General features: G+C 38.1%; 1 protein-coding gene across 1 annotated transcript in view; it reads right to left on the reverse strand.

The window, feature by feature from the left end:
- Positions 1-19,660, reverse strand: part of EYS (eyes shut homolog) — a 1,559,204-nt gene that overhangs the window by 955,946 nt on the left and 583,598 nt on the right. Inside the window, 1 exon segment of the mRNA XM_030558318.1 lies at positions 14,551-14,672. Coding sequence (XP_030414178.1) covers positions 14,551-14,672 — 122 coding nt within the window.

The raw sequence follows: 19,660 nt of genomic DNA on the forward strand, positions 1-19,660 counted from the left end.
TCACCAAAAAAGATGCTGTCCACTAAAAGATACTACCTTATCCACCTTATTTATTTAATATCCTGGGACCACCATGGCTACATCAATACTTTGATACCTACTGTAATACAATTAGGCTGTCTTACTGAATTATTTTAATAAAGCACAAATATGAACGTTTTATGACTGCCCCTTCTGGATATGGGATGAGCAAACCTAATGGACATATATAAAAATACAAAAAGAGTCTCCACGGGACTCTTGTTGAGATATGTGAATTTTATGTGTGGTCCTTCCTCCTCTTTTGCCCTTCAGAGTCAAAGGCCTCCTATTTTCAGTCGGATGGATTTCTTCATATAACCAAAGTGGCATTTAGTGGAAGAAAATATGATAATTTCAGATTTGTACTTGCCTGTCTTCATACTCATGTGGGAAAAGAATTGTTTTACAGAGGAACTCTATTAGTTCATTATTTGGAATAGCAGTCTAGATCAACTTTTCTATAATAGTTTTATTGATCTAACAAAACAGAACAATTTAAATCTCAGCCATAAACAGGAAGACTATAAACTAAAATTCAATTAACTTGTAATGGAAAAGATTATGTTGATTTTCTAATCATGTACTTTGATTTCACATTTATATATTCCAGAGAAACAATTTCTGAAGTACAGTAATATATGCAACTCCCATTTGTATATTTTTCAAATGCACAATTATGCTCTTTTATTTTTTCCCCCCGGTTTTCCAGTTTTAGACTTTAACTGGAAAATCAAAAGTACAATACTGGTACAATATACCTCACAAAAAATGTTCATTTTTTTCTTTATCACTTTTTTATAAAAGGCCTTTTTTCCACATCAATATAAAGACAACTCTTCCTTATGCTAATAGTCTTGTGGAATTCTATTCTATATAGTTTTTTTTTATTCTGCCTTCATAATCTTTGTATCTGAACATCTTCTGGTAGTACATCAATTAATTTTCTTTCTCATTCTCTCCCCATGGAGCAAATATGTTCTTTAGTATAATATTTCATATTTGTAGTATTTTCTTTAAATATGTGCATACAACTATGTGTTTATGTTAAAGAAGGCAAGGATAAAAAAGTGCACCTTGCACTTGAAAAAAGAAGTTGAAAAGGCTTGTGATAGTCTTTAGTTACTGTAGGAGTTCATTCAAAAGTTTCACAGAATCTATGGAGTAGAGTTGTCCATCAGAGCTTTCCTCGCAGGGCTTTATATGATCTTTAAGATATCTTGGGTGCAGAACATTGGATGTCTGCAATATAAAAAAACAGAGACCTTGAACTTGATTCTGTGGAAAGCCTGTCTACCACGTGGAGGTTTGATGTGATCACTATAGCCCATATTGTAATGAGATTCCTAAGGGCTGAGAGCTTCAAGTCCAAATATTGCATTGCCTCAGGGTATCATAGCCCAGTCAGAATGTGAGAAAGGCATCTATTACTGAAGACAGGTTGGGACAAAGACTTCTAGGCAACTGGAGATGGTCAAAAGCATTACTCCAGATGTGTCACATGAGAACTTAGTGTCAACATGGATTTCAGGAGCACTCGTAACTATGGACTAATTGCCATGGCGTGGATATGTAGCTTAAATCAAACAAACAGATGATACTCCTTAATTCATTTTTCTCTTCCAACCAATATCATCTTCCTGTTGCTTAAGTTAAACTTCAATCAGGTATTCTTCATCTGTGAGCTGATCTTATCCAAGCACTGAGATATCTTGAAGATAATAGTGTAGTTGTACATGGCAAAGGATAAGTACAGCTGGATGTCATCTGCATTGTACTGGAATGTGACCATCAGTTCTCACAGAGGTTGCATGTAGATGTGGAATAGGACCAGAAATAGAACTGAACTTTGTGGAGCTATTCAGGTGTGAGGTTTGTTGGTGGATGGACATATCCAAAGAGTAATGGCGAACTTCCTCTCCGCCACCAAACCATTCACCCATGGAGTTTTTCCTGTAGTCCTCCCTGCAGATATGTATCAATAAGCTCAAGTGGAACTGCAGAATCTCACAGTCAGCAGCATTAAATGTTGCAGAGAAGTCCAAAGAATAGATGTCTGTCCTCTCTCAACAGCAAGAGATCATCCATCAGTGCCACTAAATCTGTTTCTGTCCCATATCCTGGCTTGAAAACAGATTGCTCCTGTTCTACAATGGGACTATTTGAAAAGTAAAGCAATAGTGTGAAGTAAGGATAATAGAATATGTCCCTAAGGGGAAGTGGTATATGATGTAATGGTCTCTATCTGTCCACCCCATTTTAAGCTTAGGGGTGCTAGGAATTGTCAGAAACATCTATAATAATGTAAAGATTTTGTTTATTACTATTGTGAGTGTTTCTTTTTTTTTTCTTTCATCAGACTGAGCAATAACTGCTTTGTCAGTAATTTAAGAAAAACAGGCCAGAACCTTTTTAAGTGCACAAAGGTATTTTGCTGTAAATTAACTGAGATATAAAACTTCACTGTGTCATTCAAATTAATGCAATTCATTTGATATATGTAGAATAGCGAAAAGTTGCTTGGTTAAAGATGCATGCAACTCCTGAAATTGATTAAGTCTGTGCTGTTTTAAAAATGTAATATGTACATTTTTATTAATAATCTTTTGTGCAAGGAAAAACAATATTTTTTTACAGTGAAGAGGACGGTGATCTACATCCTGTCTCTTTATGTGGAACCCCTTATTACCCATTCTCAATGGTTCAATAGGATATACTGTTAGTAGCAATTCCCATAATCTTATTCCAAATTTTGCTTTTTGTGCATATCTTAGGCATTGTCCAAGCATGAAATATCTAATCTGTGGCAAACAATGATGGATGGTTTTCCATTCATTTATAATGAGCCATTTTTAAAGTGCCTGTTTGTTTTTTTTATTATTCGTTTCTCTCTCTCTCTCTCTCTCTCTCTCTCTCTCTCTCTCTCTCTCTCTCTTTTTTTTTGATGGTGGAGTTGTTTGTTTAAACTTCATATTTTACTAGGATTTTCTGGGGGAAAAAAGTCCATGTTCTTTCAGAAAATAAACCTGTTAAATGCAGGGCAAAAGAAAACATAAAATTGATTTTATGATGACTCATCTGCAACAGACATATTATAAAAGGATTTGGATTAGAAATAAATAGGTCACAAAGTCTATCTCACATACTTTTTCTACCATCCTTCCTTTCTTCATCTACCTTATTTCAGTCTATTCTAGTTTTAAATTTTAACCCATAGGAGGTGTAACTGAGAACAATAGGTCAAAATACTGCCCAAAATTCCAACCGTGAAGAAGGGTGGGAGTAGGGGAGAGGACAGTATTTGAATTTGAATTTAGCACAATTCAGATGTAATATCATCAAGAAATGCCCACTGAAATTCTAGCAGGTAGGAAATATAGCTGATTTCTTGTTTCAAACTGTTGTGCTTACTTCTAGACACATATGTCAAAACAAGAATGTGGTGACAATGAAAAGGGCATGTCACAATCAAAGAAATCCTGTCCATATGTCATCACTGACATAGAAGAGATGAGCTCTTTCCTCTGTCTCTTCTCTTCATCCACTCCCATAACCTACCACCTCATCATCAACGTCCAGCTATTCCTTTGGGGAAAAAAAAAACTTTGTTGGCCTAATCTGCTCCTCCAAATACCAACCCCAGACTCCGTTTATTCAATCACCTCATTTCCTTGAGTAAGTAGTACAGGTAGTTGAGTCTAAGGTTTCATTTTCCTTTCTTATATTTTTCTCTGACGTATTCCAGTCCAGCAAGAGTCAACAACTCTTCTTTCCAGTGTAAATCTATTTTATTCTTATTCTTTTAAATCTTTCCTGTGGCTTTCATACAGCATATTCCGTCTTCTTCTCCCTGAATTTCCATGGCTCTGGATCTTCTATTCTTTTACACCTCAGACCACTCAGTGCTTCTTTTTGATTATTAGCTTTTTGACTCCTTGACCTTCTGTCTCTGTTCTAAAGTCCTCTCCTTTTCTCAGACTAAGATCTCTCTAGCTGTTATACCAATTATATTAGACCAGTAAAAACCAGCAGGATCTTATTAAAGGGGACAAGACAAAGATGCCACATTTATTATGATAACAATTTGATTTATGACTAATAACTAATATCTTAATTCTTATACACACACATTATACCTAATACTTACACACACACACACACACACACACACACACACACACACACACACACACACACACACACACATCCATCAGATGTTCTGCAGCTGCTGCATAGTTACCAGTCCTGAAGATAGCTTAAGTTCATAGCTTGATTTTGTAGCTTGGGTTTGTAGCTTGTGGTGGCTAACTGGCTAGGAAAGCCAGGCACAAGGACAAGCTGGATCTCTGTTGGGCAGGCACTGACGTCCTTCCATGTTGGTTGCAGAATGTTACCCAGAGTCTCTCATCTCACCCTTCCTTTTTATAGCCCTTTAGTTTGGATTCAAAGTCTATAGGTCTTGCTGTGTCACACTGTCTCTGGGTTTAGATTGATCACCCATCAATTGCAGGCGTGACTTTCAGCCTTGAACCTGGCTTTGATCTTCCTTCTGTTGTTCTGTTGTCCTTTTCTTTTTAGGGTGGATGCTTCTTACTTTGTTTAGGGCTGTTGTCTAGGTCTTCAGCCATTGGTATTTGAACTTTATCTCATCAGGACAGGCGGGGGCTGGAGGTTGATTCCATCATTCATACATACCTCATTCACACATCTAAACTAAACTAATAAGATTACAGCAGAGTTTGCAAAAATGAAGGTTGGGGGAAGCTTTTACAAAATAGAGTGAGTGTTTTAAAATGGGGTTTGAATTACAATATGGAACAGAAGTTACAGTGTAGGCAAGTGTAGTGAATGGTGAACAGAAGTTACATTAATAAAGTGAACAATTAAAAACAATTTCATTTATCAGTTCTACATAGCTTGTGTCACCAGTTACAACTACTCCTTCAATGCTGATGATTGACAGATCTCTCCTTTCACCCCAGCCTCCCAACCACCTTCCATTCACAAATCTTTACTTTTCTCCATCATTCCCTCCTATATATGATCTTGAAATCACTGGGTTAGATGCTTGGCCCAGAGATAGTAGGAGACACAAAGGAAACATAAAACAAGTTGTCAAGGTATTTTTCCCACTTTGAACTTTAGCATCCAAAAAGTGGAGACGTGCATGTACCCTTCTAAGCTTAATTGCTAGCTTAGATCTGATAGCGCTGCCACCAACCAGAAATTCCAGTGTCTGGTACACTCGTTGTCCCCCCAAAACCTTCCCTGGGAGACCCAGGACCCAAACCCCTTGGGTCTTAAAACAAGGAGAAACAAACCATTCCCTCTCCTTCCTCCTCCCAGACTTTCCCCTCCCTGGGTCACCCTGAGAGGCTACACTGATCCAAACTCCTTGGATCTTAAAACAGAGAGGAATTAACCTTCCCCCCACCTCCTTTCCCCCCACCAATCCCCTGATGAGATTAGACCCAATCCCCTTGGGTCTTAAACAAGGGGGAAAAAACCAATCAGATTCTTAAAAAAGAAAGCTTTTAATTAAAGAAAGAAAAAGTAAAAATTATCTCTGTAAAATCAGGATGGAAAATGTTTACAGGGTCTTCAGCTCATATAGACTAGAGAGACTTCCTCCCTCTTAGCCTGAGATTAAAAGTTACAGCAAACAGAGGTAAAATCCATCCCAGCAAAATACACATTCACAAGTTAAGAAAACAAACATAAAACTAATCTGCCTCTTCTAGATAGTACTTGCTATTTTGAACATGAGAGACTGTTTCAGAAAGATTGGAGAAAGACCTGGTTGCACGTTTGGCCCCTCTTAGCCCCAAGAGCAAACAGCACAAACAAAGACTTCCCTCCATCAAGATTTGAAAGTATCTTGTCCCCCGATTGGTCCTCTGGTCAGGTGTCAGCCAGGTTTACTGAACTTCTTAACCCTTTACAGGTAAAAGAGACATTAACCCTTAACTATCTGTTTATGACACAAGTCTAAAAGGATAGCTGTGGATTCACCTATAGTAGCAAAGCCTATGTGGCCATCTTCAACTCACTCATTCAACTCCTTTCCAGGGAGCACAATGGGATTGTGGTTACATTGTGATATGTTTCAGCAATCCTGGTTTGGAAGAACAGAGTCTAATGGATTGTTCCAGACCATGTAAAGTAGAGCAGACTGGGATTATTCTAGCATACTTATGATGATGCTCTCCCCTATCCAAGCTCTTCAGATCAGGAGAGATGAAAGGAGGACTCACAACTAATTTTACTTCCTGTCCCAAACTAGGCTTTGCCAAGAGAAATTAAGATAATTATATTTAAGATTAAATTCATCTTCCTCTTAAACCCTTTTTTGTAGCCCCAATTTTTAAATGTTCCACTCAGACCTTTTTATTCCCAGAAATTTTTGAACTCCGATTTCCTTGGCAATTTCATATATTTGCTTCCTAAACTGTTTTGCATATCTATATTAATTAGATATACAATAAACTGAGAACACACCCATATATTAAACCTGTTTTTTAGAAATCTGAGAAATCTTAAGCAATACACCAGAACTGAAACTCAGACCTCTTATAGTGTATATGCTTTTTTCTGTAGGTTGTCATTGTCACTTGTCTAGAACTAGAGACTTATCAATGCTACTGATATATGACTTTGTTCAGCAAATTGTATAAAATCATCATCAACGTTACTGACTTATTCAAATATTTTATGGATCTGTTTATTTAAATAGATGAGACATGCAGACTTTTACTGAAAGGAAAAGAAATCTCCGAATTTGTATCTTATTCACTTTGGGAAAATGTTTTTTAAATGACCGACATACATGTTGGATGGGGATAACTTCTGAGGGAAGCTTACACATTTGCATAGATACACCTCAAATCAGCTATTATAATTAGAAACTATCACTATAGGTACACCCTCTTAATAGTTGCTCACTAAAATGATAAGTTCCATGGCTTATTAATTGCTTTTGGTAGAAAGCAGAAATAAATTATTACTTTTAAATGTTATTATTCAATGATCTAACATGCCATGAAGACCAGTTCCACTAGGCAGGCAGGAAAGGGTGCTTATAGTGATAGTTTTTCATTATATTAGTTTATTTGACATTTATCGATATGATTGTATAAGTTGCTCTTAGAAGTTATCCCTATCAACCATGTATGTTGGTCACGTAAAAGAACACTTTTCCAATGTGAATATGGTACCTTGACTTGCAAAAATGCCTATACCATGTCTTGTTTGTTTGTTTAAGTTTTGTGTTTTACTAAATAACTATGTTTGTGTACAGACATCACAGTGCTTTTAGACAACTGTTGAGTGAAGGACAAAATGTGCCCTAGAATCAGCAAAATGTTAGTGACTGTTTAGTACAGATCATTGAGATGAGAAGGGGATATTCTGCACTAGAGGAGCTGGTGGTACATTCTGCACTTCATCTAGAGGAGCTGGTGGTACATACTGAAATATGACAGGTAGCATGACATGTATTTAGAGTGATATGCAAGAGGATATGAAGTACTACAAAATAAAAACAAAACAATGCCTGGAACATAAGTTGTGTCATTTCTTTGCTGCTTCACAAATTTGTTTGGTGTAACTTTGGAAATCTTCCCAACCACATAATGTTTTGAAGACAGACCAACAACAAAACTTGCACAGGACTCTGTACAAATATAAAAACAGGCAAACTTCACTAAATAAGTAGCAAATCAAAAGTAAAGACCAGTCAGAGGCACAACAGCCAAATCATAAAATGGTCCCAGTGACAGCTCTGCAGCAGTCAGAGGAAGAGCTGGCCAAGAAGCACAAATCAGGTGACCAGAAAGCAAGTGTGAAAAATCGGGACCAGAGTTGGGCGTAACAGGCACTTATATAAGATAAAGCCTCAAATATCGGGACTTTCCCTATAAAATTGGGACATCTAGTCACCCTAATCACAAAAGAAGTGCCAGCAAAAAAGCCAGATGCTGTTGGCAAAAAGTGTTCCAGAGTTTGATATGTGGGACAAGGAAGTGCCCTGTAGATCCCTTTCTATGGCTAAAGCTGTAGACTGCTTGTGGGGGAAGACAAAATTGGTAGAAAAAGGCATAAGTATAAAGCAGTGCCAACAGCAACAGAGGGCCGTCTGAACTCTGCATTCAAATTACATCCATACCCCAATTTACTTATAAATATGAGAATGCTATGAAAAATCCAATTGTTTGAAAATAAGGTTATCTGAGGCATGCAAATTATGACCATAAATATGTACTCTTAGCCTAAGAGAAATTTAGTGTGGATCTTTATATGAAACACACACACACTATATATATATAAAATATAAGGAGGCAGCTAAGCATATGTTTAGAAAAGGAAATAATCTGAATAGTTCTTTCAGAATTGTTTTCCTCCACTTGTTCGCCAACTTATTGTGGAAACTACAATTACAGATTTTGTGAACTCTTGTCCATAAGTCTTAGGTTGTTTGCAAAAAACTACAGCAGTTCAATATGGGAAGGCCAGAAAGCTTTGTTTGACAGAGCTTTGATTGAAATGACCATGCGTTCACTCTTTGAGAGGGAAAGTTCCTCCTATGTGGGTTCCAGGCACATTTGGATTAATTAATCATTTCTCTCTCATACTCATGGTGAGTCAATTAATGATTTTATTGATCTTAGTTGTGTTTGATGTCTTATGCTTTGTTGGATCAGGCTGATATTTTTCAGTAGTATTGTAAGAGTGCCAATATATTAAGGTTTTAAGTTATTCATGGTGAAGCCTAGCTGTTTTTGTAATAGTTGTAGTAATTAAGTATAGGGCTGAAGAAGAAAAAATAAATTGTGGATATAACTGTATGTATAAGTGCCATGCACTCACATTATTTTAACAGTTTCTCAACATTGATCAGAATTGGGAATGAAAAGTAGTAGTAACAATGCTATTTTATTTGGATGATTATTTTTGTAATCCTAAGAATAAAGGGCATGATTTAACGAGGTACTTAAGCATGTGTGTGCCTTTAAGCACATGAAGTAATGCATGTGCTTAAGAAATATGCTCAATCAAGGCTTTAAGAACTTGTAGACAATTATTCCACCATTTTCTCCAAGGAACTTTACAGATTTGGGGCCTAATTAGAAAGAAAACAGAGCCCAAAAATTCTAATATTTTGCTAGGAGAAGAATTATAGATTCTTAAATAAAATGTGCAAGGCTGTCGGTCATGTTTAAGAAAATTATATTAATAAATAACATTTAGCATGTATATATAAAAACAGATTTAGTTTAGGCAGTATGGCTTTAGTAGATCTAGGGTAAAATTTTCAGAGAACCTATGGACCCTAAGACCCATTTTCAAAGGTGACTTAGGCACCTAAATCTCACTGAAAGTCAATGAGGCTTCTAATTCACTGAGGCAATTTTGAAAAATTTACATGTAATGTATTAATGAGGATACATGTATACCTCTGGTCTCTTCTGCACAGAATGTCTGACTTCACCAAGTGTTTATCATGCATCCCCCTAATGCTGCTGCAAACAAAGAGCTGGTCTCCACTACCTGCCAGAGCGGAGGGCAGCTATCAATCCAGCGGGGGGTCGATTTATCGCAATTAGTATAGACATGATAAATTGATCGCTGAGTGCTCTCTGTCGACTCCGGTACTCCACCAGAACAAGAAGTGCAAGCGGAGTCGACGGGAGAGTGTCAGCTGTCAACTTACCGCTACGGTAAGTAGATCTAATTATGTCAACTTCAGCTATGCTATACACTTAGCTAAAGTTGCGTATCTTAGATCAACCCCACGCAGTAGTTCAGACAAGCCCAAAGGATTTTATAATTCAGCCCAAGAGATAGGGGCCAGTGATTTTGTCTAAAGTTCCATTCCAGTTTACAACCATGAAGTTTGGGAAGGATTGCAGTACATTGAGGACCACGAAGTATGTATCCATCACAAATTGGTACATGACTAATGGATTCAAACTCTGATGAAGGAGGAGTATTGTCCAACTGTAAGATTAATATATACTGCGTACATGTACTACTTCCCTCTACTGGGACGAACACCAAAAACTGCTAAACTGTATAGATCGGTGACCTGAGGGTGGCATGCAACATAGATCTTTTCAAGTGTAACAATAGACACAGCAGAGAGCAGCTGAACACCTAAAGTTGTCCATCGTGTTGCATGTTCCTGGGAAATCCAAACTAGCTGGGTATTTGGATGGCCATTTACCAATATTCACAGAAAATATTAGATGTCCTATTTTCACTCACATGGTTCCCTCTACTAAGCAGCATTGAGTTGAGCACATGGGGGTTTTTCAGAAAAGGGACAGAGAGGGTCTGGAGGGAATAAGTGACTATGTAGTTCCATAGCTAACAATCCCACTACTGGAAGAGCAAATAACATCATGATATGGGAGTGCTCGGAATGGAGGGAGAGGAATGGAACTGAACAAATGATTTAGTTGGTGATTGGTCCTGATTTGAGCAGGGGGTTGGACTACATGACCTCCTGAGGTCCCTTCCAACCTGGATATTCTATGATTCTAAGAGAGAAATTGAGAGCTGTGAATATCCCTTTTATCGAGCAATCTCAACGTTTCCGCTATTATTCTTTTGAAGACCAGTCCCATGCCATTCCTTCCACACAGCTAGGTGAATCACCTCACCTAGGAGATGGAGCAGTGCATTATTTCGCAACAACAGATGAAGACGCTTCCCACACTAAGTATCTCTATATTTACACCCTACACACTACTGTAATAATCTTTGTACAAAATATGCCTTGTGAGATACCATTTGAAAACTAATAACTCCCTGATCTTTAGTATTTTTATATGATGTATGTACGTGATTGATATTAACAATTATGAATATATATTGGAATTATAATTAAAATGTGTCCAAGCCAGGCATTTCAGGAGAAGCTGTTGAACAAGTCTATTCTAAACAAGGAAAAGTATGCTTTTTCTCAATTTATATATAAGCAGTAAATAGACCCCTCAAGCTAATAAGGAGTGGAGTCAAACCCCTACTAACAAGTGTGGGAGAAGATAGCACAGCAACTACACACAGCAGAAGAGAGAAACTTGGTCTGGGTTTTACTTTTCAGAAAAATCCTTTCAAAGGTTTATTGGTCTATAAATACAGGGGCAATGGGGTGACCTCAACCTCAAGAGCTAAGCAATTAATCAACTGATTGTACACATTGTTACTGTATTATGAGAGTTTACAGAGCGAGGACTTTTCAGAGAGCTAATGACATTCTAGTGATTAATATAATTATGAAACATATGTATGTACACCATGTAAGGAACTATGGATATTCATTGATATTAGGCTGTACAGTCTGCCCAGACTGGAGAGTATTTCACAGTTATCTGCCTGTCTACTATGTAAATTAAGACTGGTAGAATCAGAAACAATGGAAGCTCCATTAACACAGAAATCATAGAGGAGGACGGGAAGACCACAAGAAGGAAAGAAGAAAATGAGGTAATCCTGCATCTGGAAACAAGTTCACTGAACTTTGGAAAACATAAGCAGGACAGAAGTCATTTTTGTATCCATCACTAGAAAGACACAAGAGGCCAGAGCTCATGCAAGTTAAGAAAGATAGGTTCTTCAGCTAAGGGAGTTTGAAGTCTCTGGAACTGAATATGGGTGAGAAACTTGCTTAAGTAACAATCTTTCACCTAAGTTGACAAGGGAAGTTACCACCTTGTCCTTTTGTGGAAGGACCTGATTGATGGAAAAATCAGCCATGATTGTGAAGAATGACTGGAGAGAAACCATGTGGATCAAAGCTTTTATCTTTGTAGATTAAGTTTTAGACTTCTAGAAACACGCTTTTTTTTTTACTCTTAACTCTTTCTATCTTCATTTCTTATACTTGAATACCTATATATTTTGTTAATAAAATTTATTTCAAAATATGTTTTTACCATAAATCAACTCAGCTCAGTGTTTAAAAACAAGGGTATATTTACCTCAAGTTAATAAACTGTGATGTGTTTGTGTCTTTTGAGGAAGAAATCCACCATATTATTTCTCTGAACTGTCCAGGAGAGAGATGGACATTGCAGAGCACATGGTTTTGAGAAAATTCAGGACTTGGGAGTGTTTTGGAGTCACCCTGCAAATAGTAACCAAGGCTGGTAGAAGCCAGAGTGGGGCTGTAGACAGACTATTGCAGTCTGAGATACTGACCCAGAGATGTCCAGTACAAAGGCACTCATGTTGTGACCTGCTTGCTGGTAGGTGGGTTGTTAGAGGCCCAGGTTGGAAGCTACAACAGCAAAGCATCGTGAGGCACCCAAGGTTACAGGACAGGCAGTGACACAGCTTCTAACTGGTCTGAATTGCATCCCAGAATGTGGTAACATTTTCACTTGATTTTTCCCTATTAGCAAGTTTTTGTGGCCAGGGGAACCTAAAGGCCTTTATTAGGATATGATGTTATTTGGGTAGAATATGTGAGGTATTTCAGAAAAGATGGTACAGTTGGAATCAGTGACAAATAGTATTTGCAATTGTTCAAGGATCCATCTCGCTGTAAAAGCCTGGACGCAGAATTTCAAGTTTATGATCTACTGAGGATTAGAATGAAGGACATAGTAGTGGAAACAACAAATAAATGTCATGCTTTTTAAAATTATTCTTTGTCATCTACTGAAACTGGGGTGGGGTGGGGTAAAAAAAACAAACATTTTCCTTGGTCTATGAACTGAACATTTTTTTTTGTATAGGAAATTAAAAATAACCAGAGGATTCAAGTTTATTAATTTAGTAAACTTTCATATTTTAAAATGCTCAACTATTAATATGTATTTTATAAAAGCGCAGGTGCTCGGGTTATGTAATCAAGTAGCTGATGAACTTTTGCACTGTCAGCAGCAATGACATGTCAATAGCAATGGAATCAGAAAAATGAGAGGCTCCACTTCCAGGAATATTTGTGGATCATTTCATTTCAACAGTGAAAGGGTTGGTACAAACCTTAATTATACTAAGTATACAGAGAAATTATCAGAGAGGTTTTAAACAAATGTGCAAACTTTCTTGGTGATGGTTTGAACTGCTGTCTCTCAACTGAATGCCCTACCCACTGGGCAGTCTGATGTAGGGAGTCCCTCAATCTCTCCTGCTAAAACTTGCATTGTGGACACTTGAAGAGTCATTTGGGCCAGAAAGAGAGAGAGCAAGAGATGAAACAGGCATGAAGATGATGCTATAGCTTAGGGGTTAGAGCACTCACCCAGGATCTTGTCCCCCTGCTCCAATGACTAATTATTTATCATCCTTCTCCACACACACACACACACGTGCACGCACACATAGTGGTTTTGTGTGACCTTGCCTGAAGGGTCAGATCCAGTAGGCTTGTTCAGAGGGTGCCTATCGGATATGGCCCTGCATGCAATTTAAGCAGCCAAACACCCAGCTTCCCCTGATTTATGAATCTCCCTGGGGTTTAGATGAGAGATAGATGTCCATATACCTAGAGGCATGCTCAGAGACAGAAATATAAGTGGCTAGGAAATTTTTACTGCAATAACTTAGGAGCTGAGTTTAGGTGCCTACAGTTTTCAGCAGGAGTTTGTGCATTGTAGTAATCCAACACTGGGATTTAGTTGCCTAATGCAGGGACTTGGGCACCTATCTCCTTTTGTACACTCATACCTATGTTTTGTTTAATATTTTAAAATCCTTCTGTCCATCTTTCTGTTTTATGCAATGTGCCATACACATTATCGGTGTACAACAAATAATAAAATTGTACTTAGCAATTATCTTATGTTGTATACGTTCCAGCATCCAAGTCTTTATCTGTTTGAATTAACATCCAGCTTTAGAAAGACCATATTAGTATTGATGTCATGAAAAATGAAACCAACACTGGCTTTAGCAGTGAGTAACAAATACTGATTGCAAGTGACAACTGTTTTAACAGTGCCAAGTGGTGGATTTTACAATTGAAAAATATATTGAATTAGATTGAAATAAAGATTTGAAATTGATTCTTATTTTTCTGTTCAAAAACAGTACTGTTCTCTTCATCAGATCCAGACCATCTCTCTTATTTTGGCTGTAACTAATGGTCAGGCTAAAATATTACTTTGTCATCTTCATCCACAAGGTGGTAGCAGTGATATAACCTCACAGACCTGTCCATGTTACCTAGGATAAATGTGCCACTCCCGCACTGCCTCTATCCCCAAAACTTCCCTTGCAGTTAAGGGGCATATACAGTAGAAAGAGATTCCGTATTTTCTTTGATGACCTGCAGGTCCAGATTGGATTCCCTGCTAAGGGTTTTGAATTGATTCATTTGATTCACTTGCCATCTGCAATTGATTATTTCTGCTGATTTCAAATGAATATGTCAGTACTTGTATCACTGTATCCATAACAGAAGTTGCTGTTCATCTCTGTGCAGTAATTTTAAATTCACCAAGTACAGGTGTAAATGAAAACTGGGAGTATTAGTGAGTCATTGCAGAAAGTTAATTGTTTAAGGAAGAAGATGGAGATGCTTACCTATAGCTAATGAACAGATCTGTACAGGTGCCATTATTTTTGCATGGCTCTGAGTTACATTCATTGGATTCGTATTCACAAAATGTTCCTTCCCATCCAGGCAGGCAGACACACCGGTAGCTCTGTAATGAATTATGAAAAATAAATAATCTCAATGTCAATTTTCATCTAGTTGAGTACATTTGTAATAGGAGTAATTGCTGACTGTTGTGCCTTCTTGGTCTTTGAACAAGTGCATTAGTCTGTTTCCTAGTTTTGAAGTTTCAAAGCATCAAAAACAATGATGCTTTTGGCCCAACAGTAAGCTGAAAAAAGGATTACATATAATATGTAAGCTATACTATTTAATACATATATTTTGCTATATCAGTCAGTATTACATTCTAAAACATATAAACATATGTAAGCAGGTGTGAGGAATGCAGCTCTATCAGACAGACTCAACATCTTAAATGGTACATTAGCAAAGTAATTGTGCAGCATCTAACTGGTTAGCATGAGGAAAACAGTCAAAATACATATCTCAGACACTGGGTAATGACTAAAGAATGTGAAAACATAAGTCTTCCCAGCATTTTCATGCCAATATAAAAAATAATAATTAACATGAGGTATGAATACAGATTTTGTCAGTGATTGAACTGCATAAAATATTTAATCATTGTGCATATTCATCTCTAACTGACAAATGTCACAGGGCAGTTCCATTCACCTGCAAGGCAATTATAGCGAAGCATAAACTACTCCAAATTTTTCGTCATCATTTCACGGTTATTTATTAATTGGCATCTGTATGCAAGTGGAAGGGTCCCATAAAAGTGAAAATCATATATATATGTTGCCTACATTATATATAAAGGAAAAAGCTTGAGAACATCTGTTTAATTGAATATTAATTTGAGATGGGCTGCAATGCAAGCACTTCTCTTCTCCAGAGTCTCAGCTCACTTCTTTTGGCAAAGTGATTACATCTAGGAAAATTTCCCTTCTTTCTACAAAAACGTAGGAAAACAATTCCAGGACAAAGATAGCTAGTGTGAATTATTTCAGTGCTTGCTAAACAGAGAGTTGGGTCTTCAGATGTATGAGATTAACTTTTGTATTTACAGTAAAAGATTATGTAGTCTGATCCTCCAGGTATAAAAATCTAAATTAAGCAATCACAAAGTGGAAACATTGGCTCAAAACTCTCAAAAATAGGGGTTGGGCAACATTATTTTTCCATCTTCAAATGATTGCATATTTCATTGAAGCCATAGACACAAATCATAGGTTGACAAAGAGGGGAGAAGAAAGGTCTTAGAAGTAGTAAAATTTCTAACAACAAATCCATCAAAAAATAGTGACAGTTGTTGGCTCAAATTCATACCTGATGTAACTGGACTTAAAGCATCACCAGGAATGAGTATGGCAATTGTCTTTTGAACAACTAAAACTTCAAATATTATTGTGTATATATTCTACTGCTATTAATCAAGGGCAACCATAGATTTTGAGAAACACTTAGTAAAGTATTGTCTGCAGGGCCCATCCAACTCCCTCATGCACATACCTTGAACAAGATGGGGAAGCAGACAAACAACTGCAGGACAGCAGATTGGGAACTATGAAAGATACTATGGCTAGTGAGTCCTGAGTATGTGGTAAGGAGCCTTTAAAAGTGGACCATATGCCAAAGAGATTGCCTGGGACTAAGGCAATCATTGCTATTATTAGTGGAGTAGCAAAAGGAGTTTATTATAGATCCTACGGAGATGAGAGAAAACAAAACAGATATTTCCCTCATATACTTTGCCCACTGGCCTGTTTCCATCTCCTGAATGCATTGGGAAAGTTCTATTCCTGGGGGATACTCACTAGTTATGGAAAAGATATGTTCCAGATTTTAAAAAAAATGTATCTGATATTCAGTTTATTAGCATTGTGCTCCTGAACTCTGTATTGATAATCAGGTGTGAACCTGAATCCATAAGAAGAGAGAGCAGACTTGGCAGGGAATGTTAGAAAAAATAGAAAATAGCGGATGTGAGGGGGCAGCAGCAAATAGAGATAAATATAAAGAGACAAAAAGTTTTAGAGAAGAGCTTTGTTTTGTTACGTAAGGAAGACATTGATGGGTCAAGAGAAGTCTGTAGAGGCAGACAATTTTCAGGGGATTTTGCCACAGAAAAGGAAGAATAAAATCTTTTTGGACAGCCTGCACTTCTATTTATCACATGTGTTAATGTTTTCCATTATGTATGTTCCCACATCCCACTGGCCATTTAAATATTTTAATGTTTTGGAGGTTGTTTTAGATTCCTTCCCATCTCCGCATATTTATAAGTGCCATAACAACTGTTACAACTACGAGAAAGATACTATGTTTGAAAACACAAACTCAAAGGATGAAAAAATATTAGTCACAAATATACCAAGAAATCTGTGCAAGGCTTCTGAACAGTTATTCTCAGTTCAGATTTGCACATACTCCAGGCATTAAAGAAAACAATATTATTCACTTTCCAACTGACTCTTCTAGGACAGGTTAAATATATTGTTAAAAATAATATGAGGGAGCCAGCAACTGAGTTTAAGAATCAGGGGATTTATCTTTAATCATTACTAAACACATATAGGCATCATTAATATCAGGGGCGGCTCTAGACATTCCGCCGCCCCAAGCATGGCGGCATGCCAGGGGGGGCACTCTCTCTGCTGGTCGCCGGTCCCGCAGCTCCAGTGGACCTCCCGCAGGCGTGCCTGCAGAGGGACTGCTGGTCCTGCGGCTTCGGTGAACCAGCAGACCCTCTGCAGGCATGCCGCCAAAGGCAGCCTGCCTGCCGCCCTCCCGGCGACCTGCAGAGCGCCCCCTGCTGCTTGCCACCCCAAGCACGTGCTTGGTGTGCTGGGGCCTGGAGCCGCCCCTGATTAATATCTATCAGCCATTGGAAATTTCTCATTTGACATTTCACTTTTGACCATGGTAGGGTTGTAATACAGAACTCAAGAGAAAAATGTTTTTACCATAATATGACAACTCCTGCTAAAAACACAATTGACACTTTTAGCTAATCTCTCTTTGCCTCAGTTCCACATCTGAGGCACAGAGATTTTCTTGGCTTGATTTTTTTAGAGTTCTTCTCATTTTAATAGCACTTTTCCATGTACAAATAACACCTGCAATTTGACTTCAGTCACAGATGGATGTGTATAGAATGTCTACAAATTAGCCCTCAGGTGCCTCATATTAATCATCTGTGAGAAAGTAACTCACCAGCCTTGGGGCAATGAGTGACATTGAAGGGTTTCGCTCTGTAGGCCTACCGCTCATGTCTGCTAGGGTCCCCTTTTGCCTGGTGACTTGAACCTCCAGTAGGTCATCCTTGGTCTCACCACATTTGAAGTAAACCAGGGTTTTCACCCAGTAGTACCAGGTCCTCACATCTACTTGATGGTCTTGGTCCAAGCCCAATAGTCCTTCTGGCCTGAAGTCTCTGAAGAGTCCCTGCCATGTAGGCCATACAGCATCATTCAGAACTGGTGTTGTTAATGGAATTTCTTTAATGAGATCAAGGGTGGAGAAGTACCAAGTGGCCTCCAGTCACTCCAGCCACTCATCTGCTCTCAGCACGGGATAGGTATCAAGTTTAGAAATGATATTTACCTTTCAGAAATCAATACAAAAAACATGTCATACCATCTGGCTTAGGTACAAGCATATGGGGCCCCTGCATTTACAAGGTGGTTCTTCTATGATTCCCAAGTCAAACATGGCCTGGAGCTTCTCCTATATGACTTCTCACATTTCCCTGGGAAACATCTGCTGTGTCTCTCAAATACATTGCACTAGTGTTTTCTCAATATAACAATAGGCTACCTGGGTTTTGTCCAGAAGGGCTGAGAACACAGTGGAAAAGGGAAGGTTGTTAAATGAACAAATTGCTGAAACAGACATAAAGTTGCAAAATGTCTTGGTGTCAGCACATGTGTATTTTTCTGTAAATATTTTGTTCCCAAAATGACACCCACCTCTCATTATAATACTGTTCATAAGGTCATCTTATCAGGTGGTGCTACCGTAAACAACAATAAAAAAATATCAGTGCAGCAAAGCAATAGGCTAAACTAAACAGAATTCTTCTACTTGCTCTTAAAAACAGAAAAAGCCAGCCTAGTGCCCCAGTGGTAGTGCTCTATGGCACCAGGAAGGAGATTTGGGTTTGATTCCTGACACTGACAGAGGCTGGTAGTTCTGCCCTGAGAATAGGAAATGAAAAGGCTGATGTTTTGATCAATATGAAACAACTGTTTAAGGAATCTGTCAATGGACTTAAAAGAAAAATCTTCTCTTTCTCAAGTAGAAGTACTGGGGTTGAAACTTAGCACTTCAATAGAGGAGTGGGCAGCTAAAGTATGAAAAAGAGAGACTTCAGGAAGGAATTCTACATGATGGAGACCTAAATAGACTTTCCATTACCTTGCACCTTGTGTGGTCATTATACTTATGCAAAGTGAGTACTACCGTTCTTATTTGATAGTGTTTTTTTTGCCAGCTTTGCACACAGGTAAATGACTGCACAAGATGCAGTGCCGGAGAGAAACAGGTCCATAATATAAAAATAGTGTTAGTCATAGCCTTCTGGGACCTGGAGCTTCTCAGTTATTAACGGAAACATTGCCCTAAATTTCCAAACCTAAGTGCCTAATGATATCCAGCCAAATCCTTATTTAGGAACTTAAATAAGTGGAATGGCTCTCAGAGATGCTATATGCCTGCAGCTCTCATTGACTTTAATGGATTTTGAGAGTGCTTAGCATTTCTGAAAATGAGGACACATATTTAAGTTCTTGTATATGGATTTAGAGGCTTATTTTTAGTCACTCAAATTTGAACATCTTGACCAGGGGTGGAGCAACCTGAGCCTGAGAAGGAGTCAGAATTTACCAATGTCTTTGCCAAAGAGCCACAGTAATACGTCAGCAGCCCTTGCATCAGCTCCCTCTTCCCCGCTTCCAGCACCTCCCGCCCACCAGCAGCCCTGCCAATCAACACCTCCCCTTTCCTCTCCATCAGCTGTTTCATGATGTGCAGGAAGATCTGGGGGGAGGAACGAGGGCACTGCAGGCT

The sequence above is a fragment of the Gopherus evgoodei genome, chromosome 3 (genome assembly GCF_007399415.2).
Source record: "Gopherus evgoodei ecotype Sinaloan lineage chromosome 3, rGopEvg1_v1.p, whole genome shotgun sequence".
NCBI lineage: Eukaryota > Metazoa > Chordata > Testudines > Testudinidae > Gopherus > Gopherus evgoodei.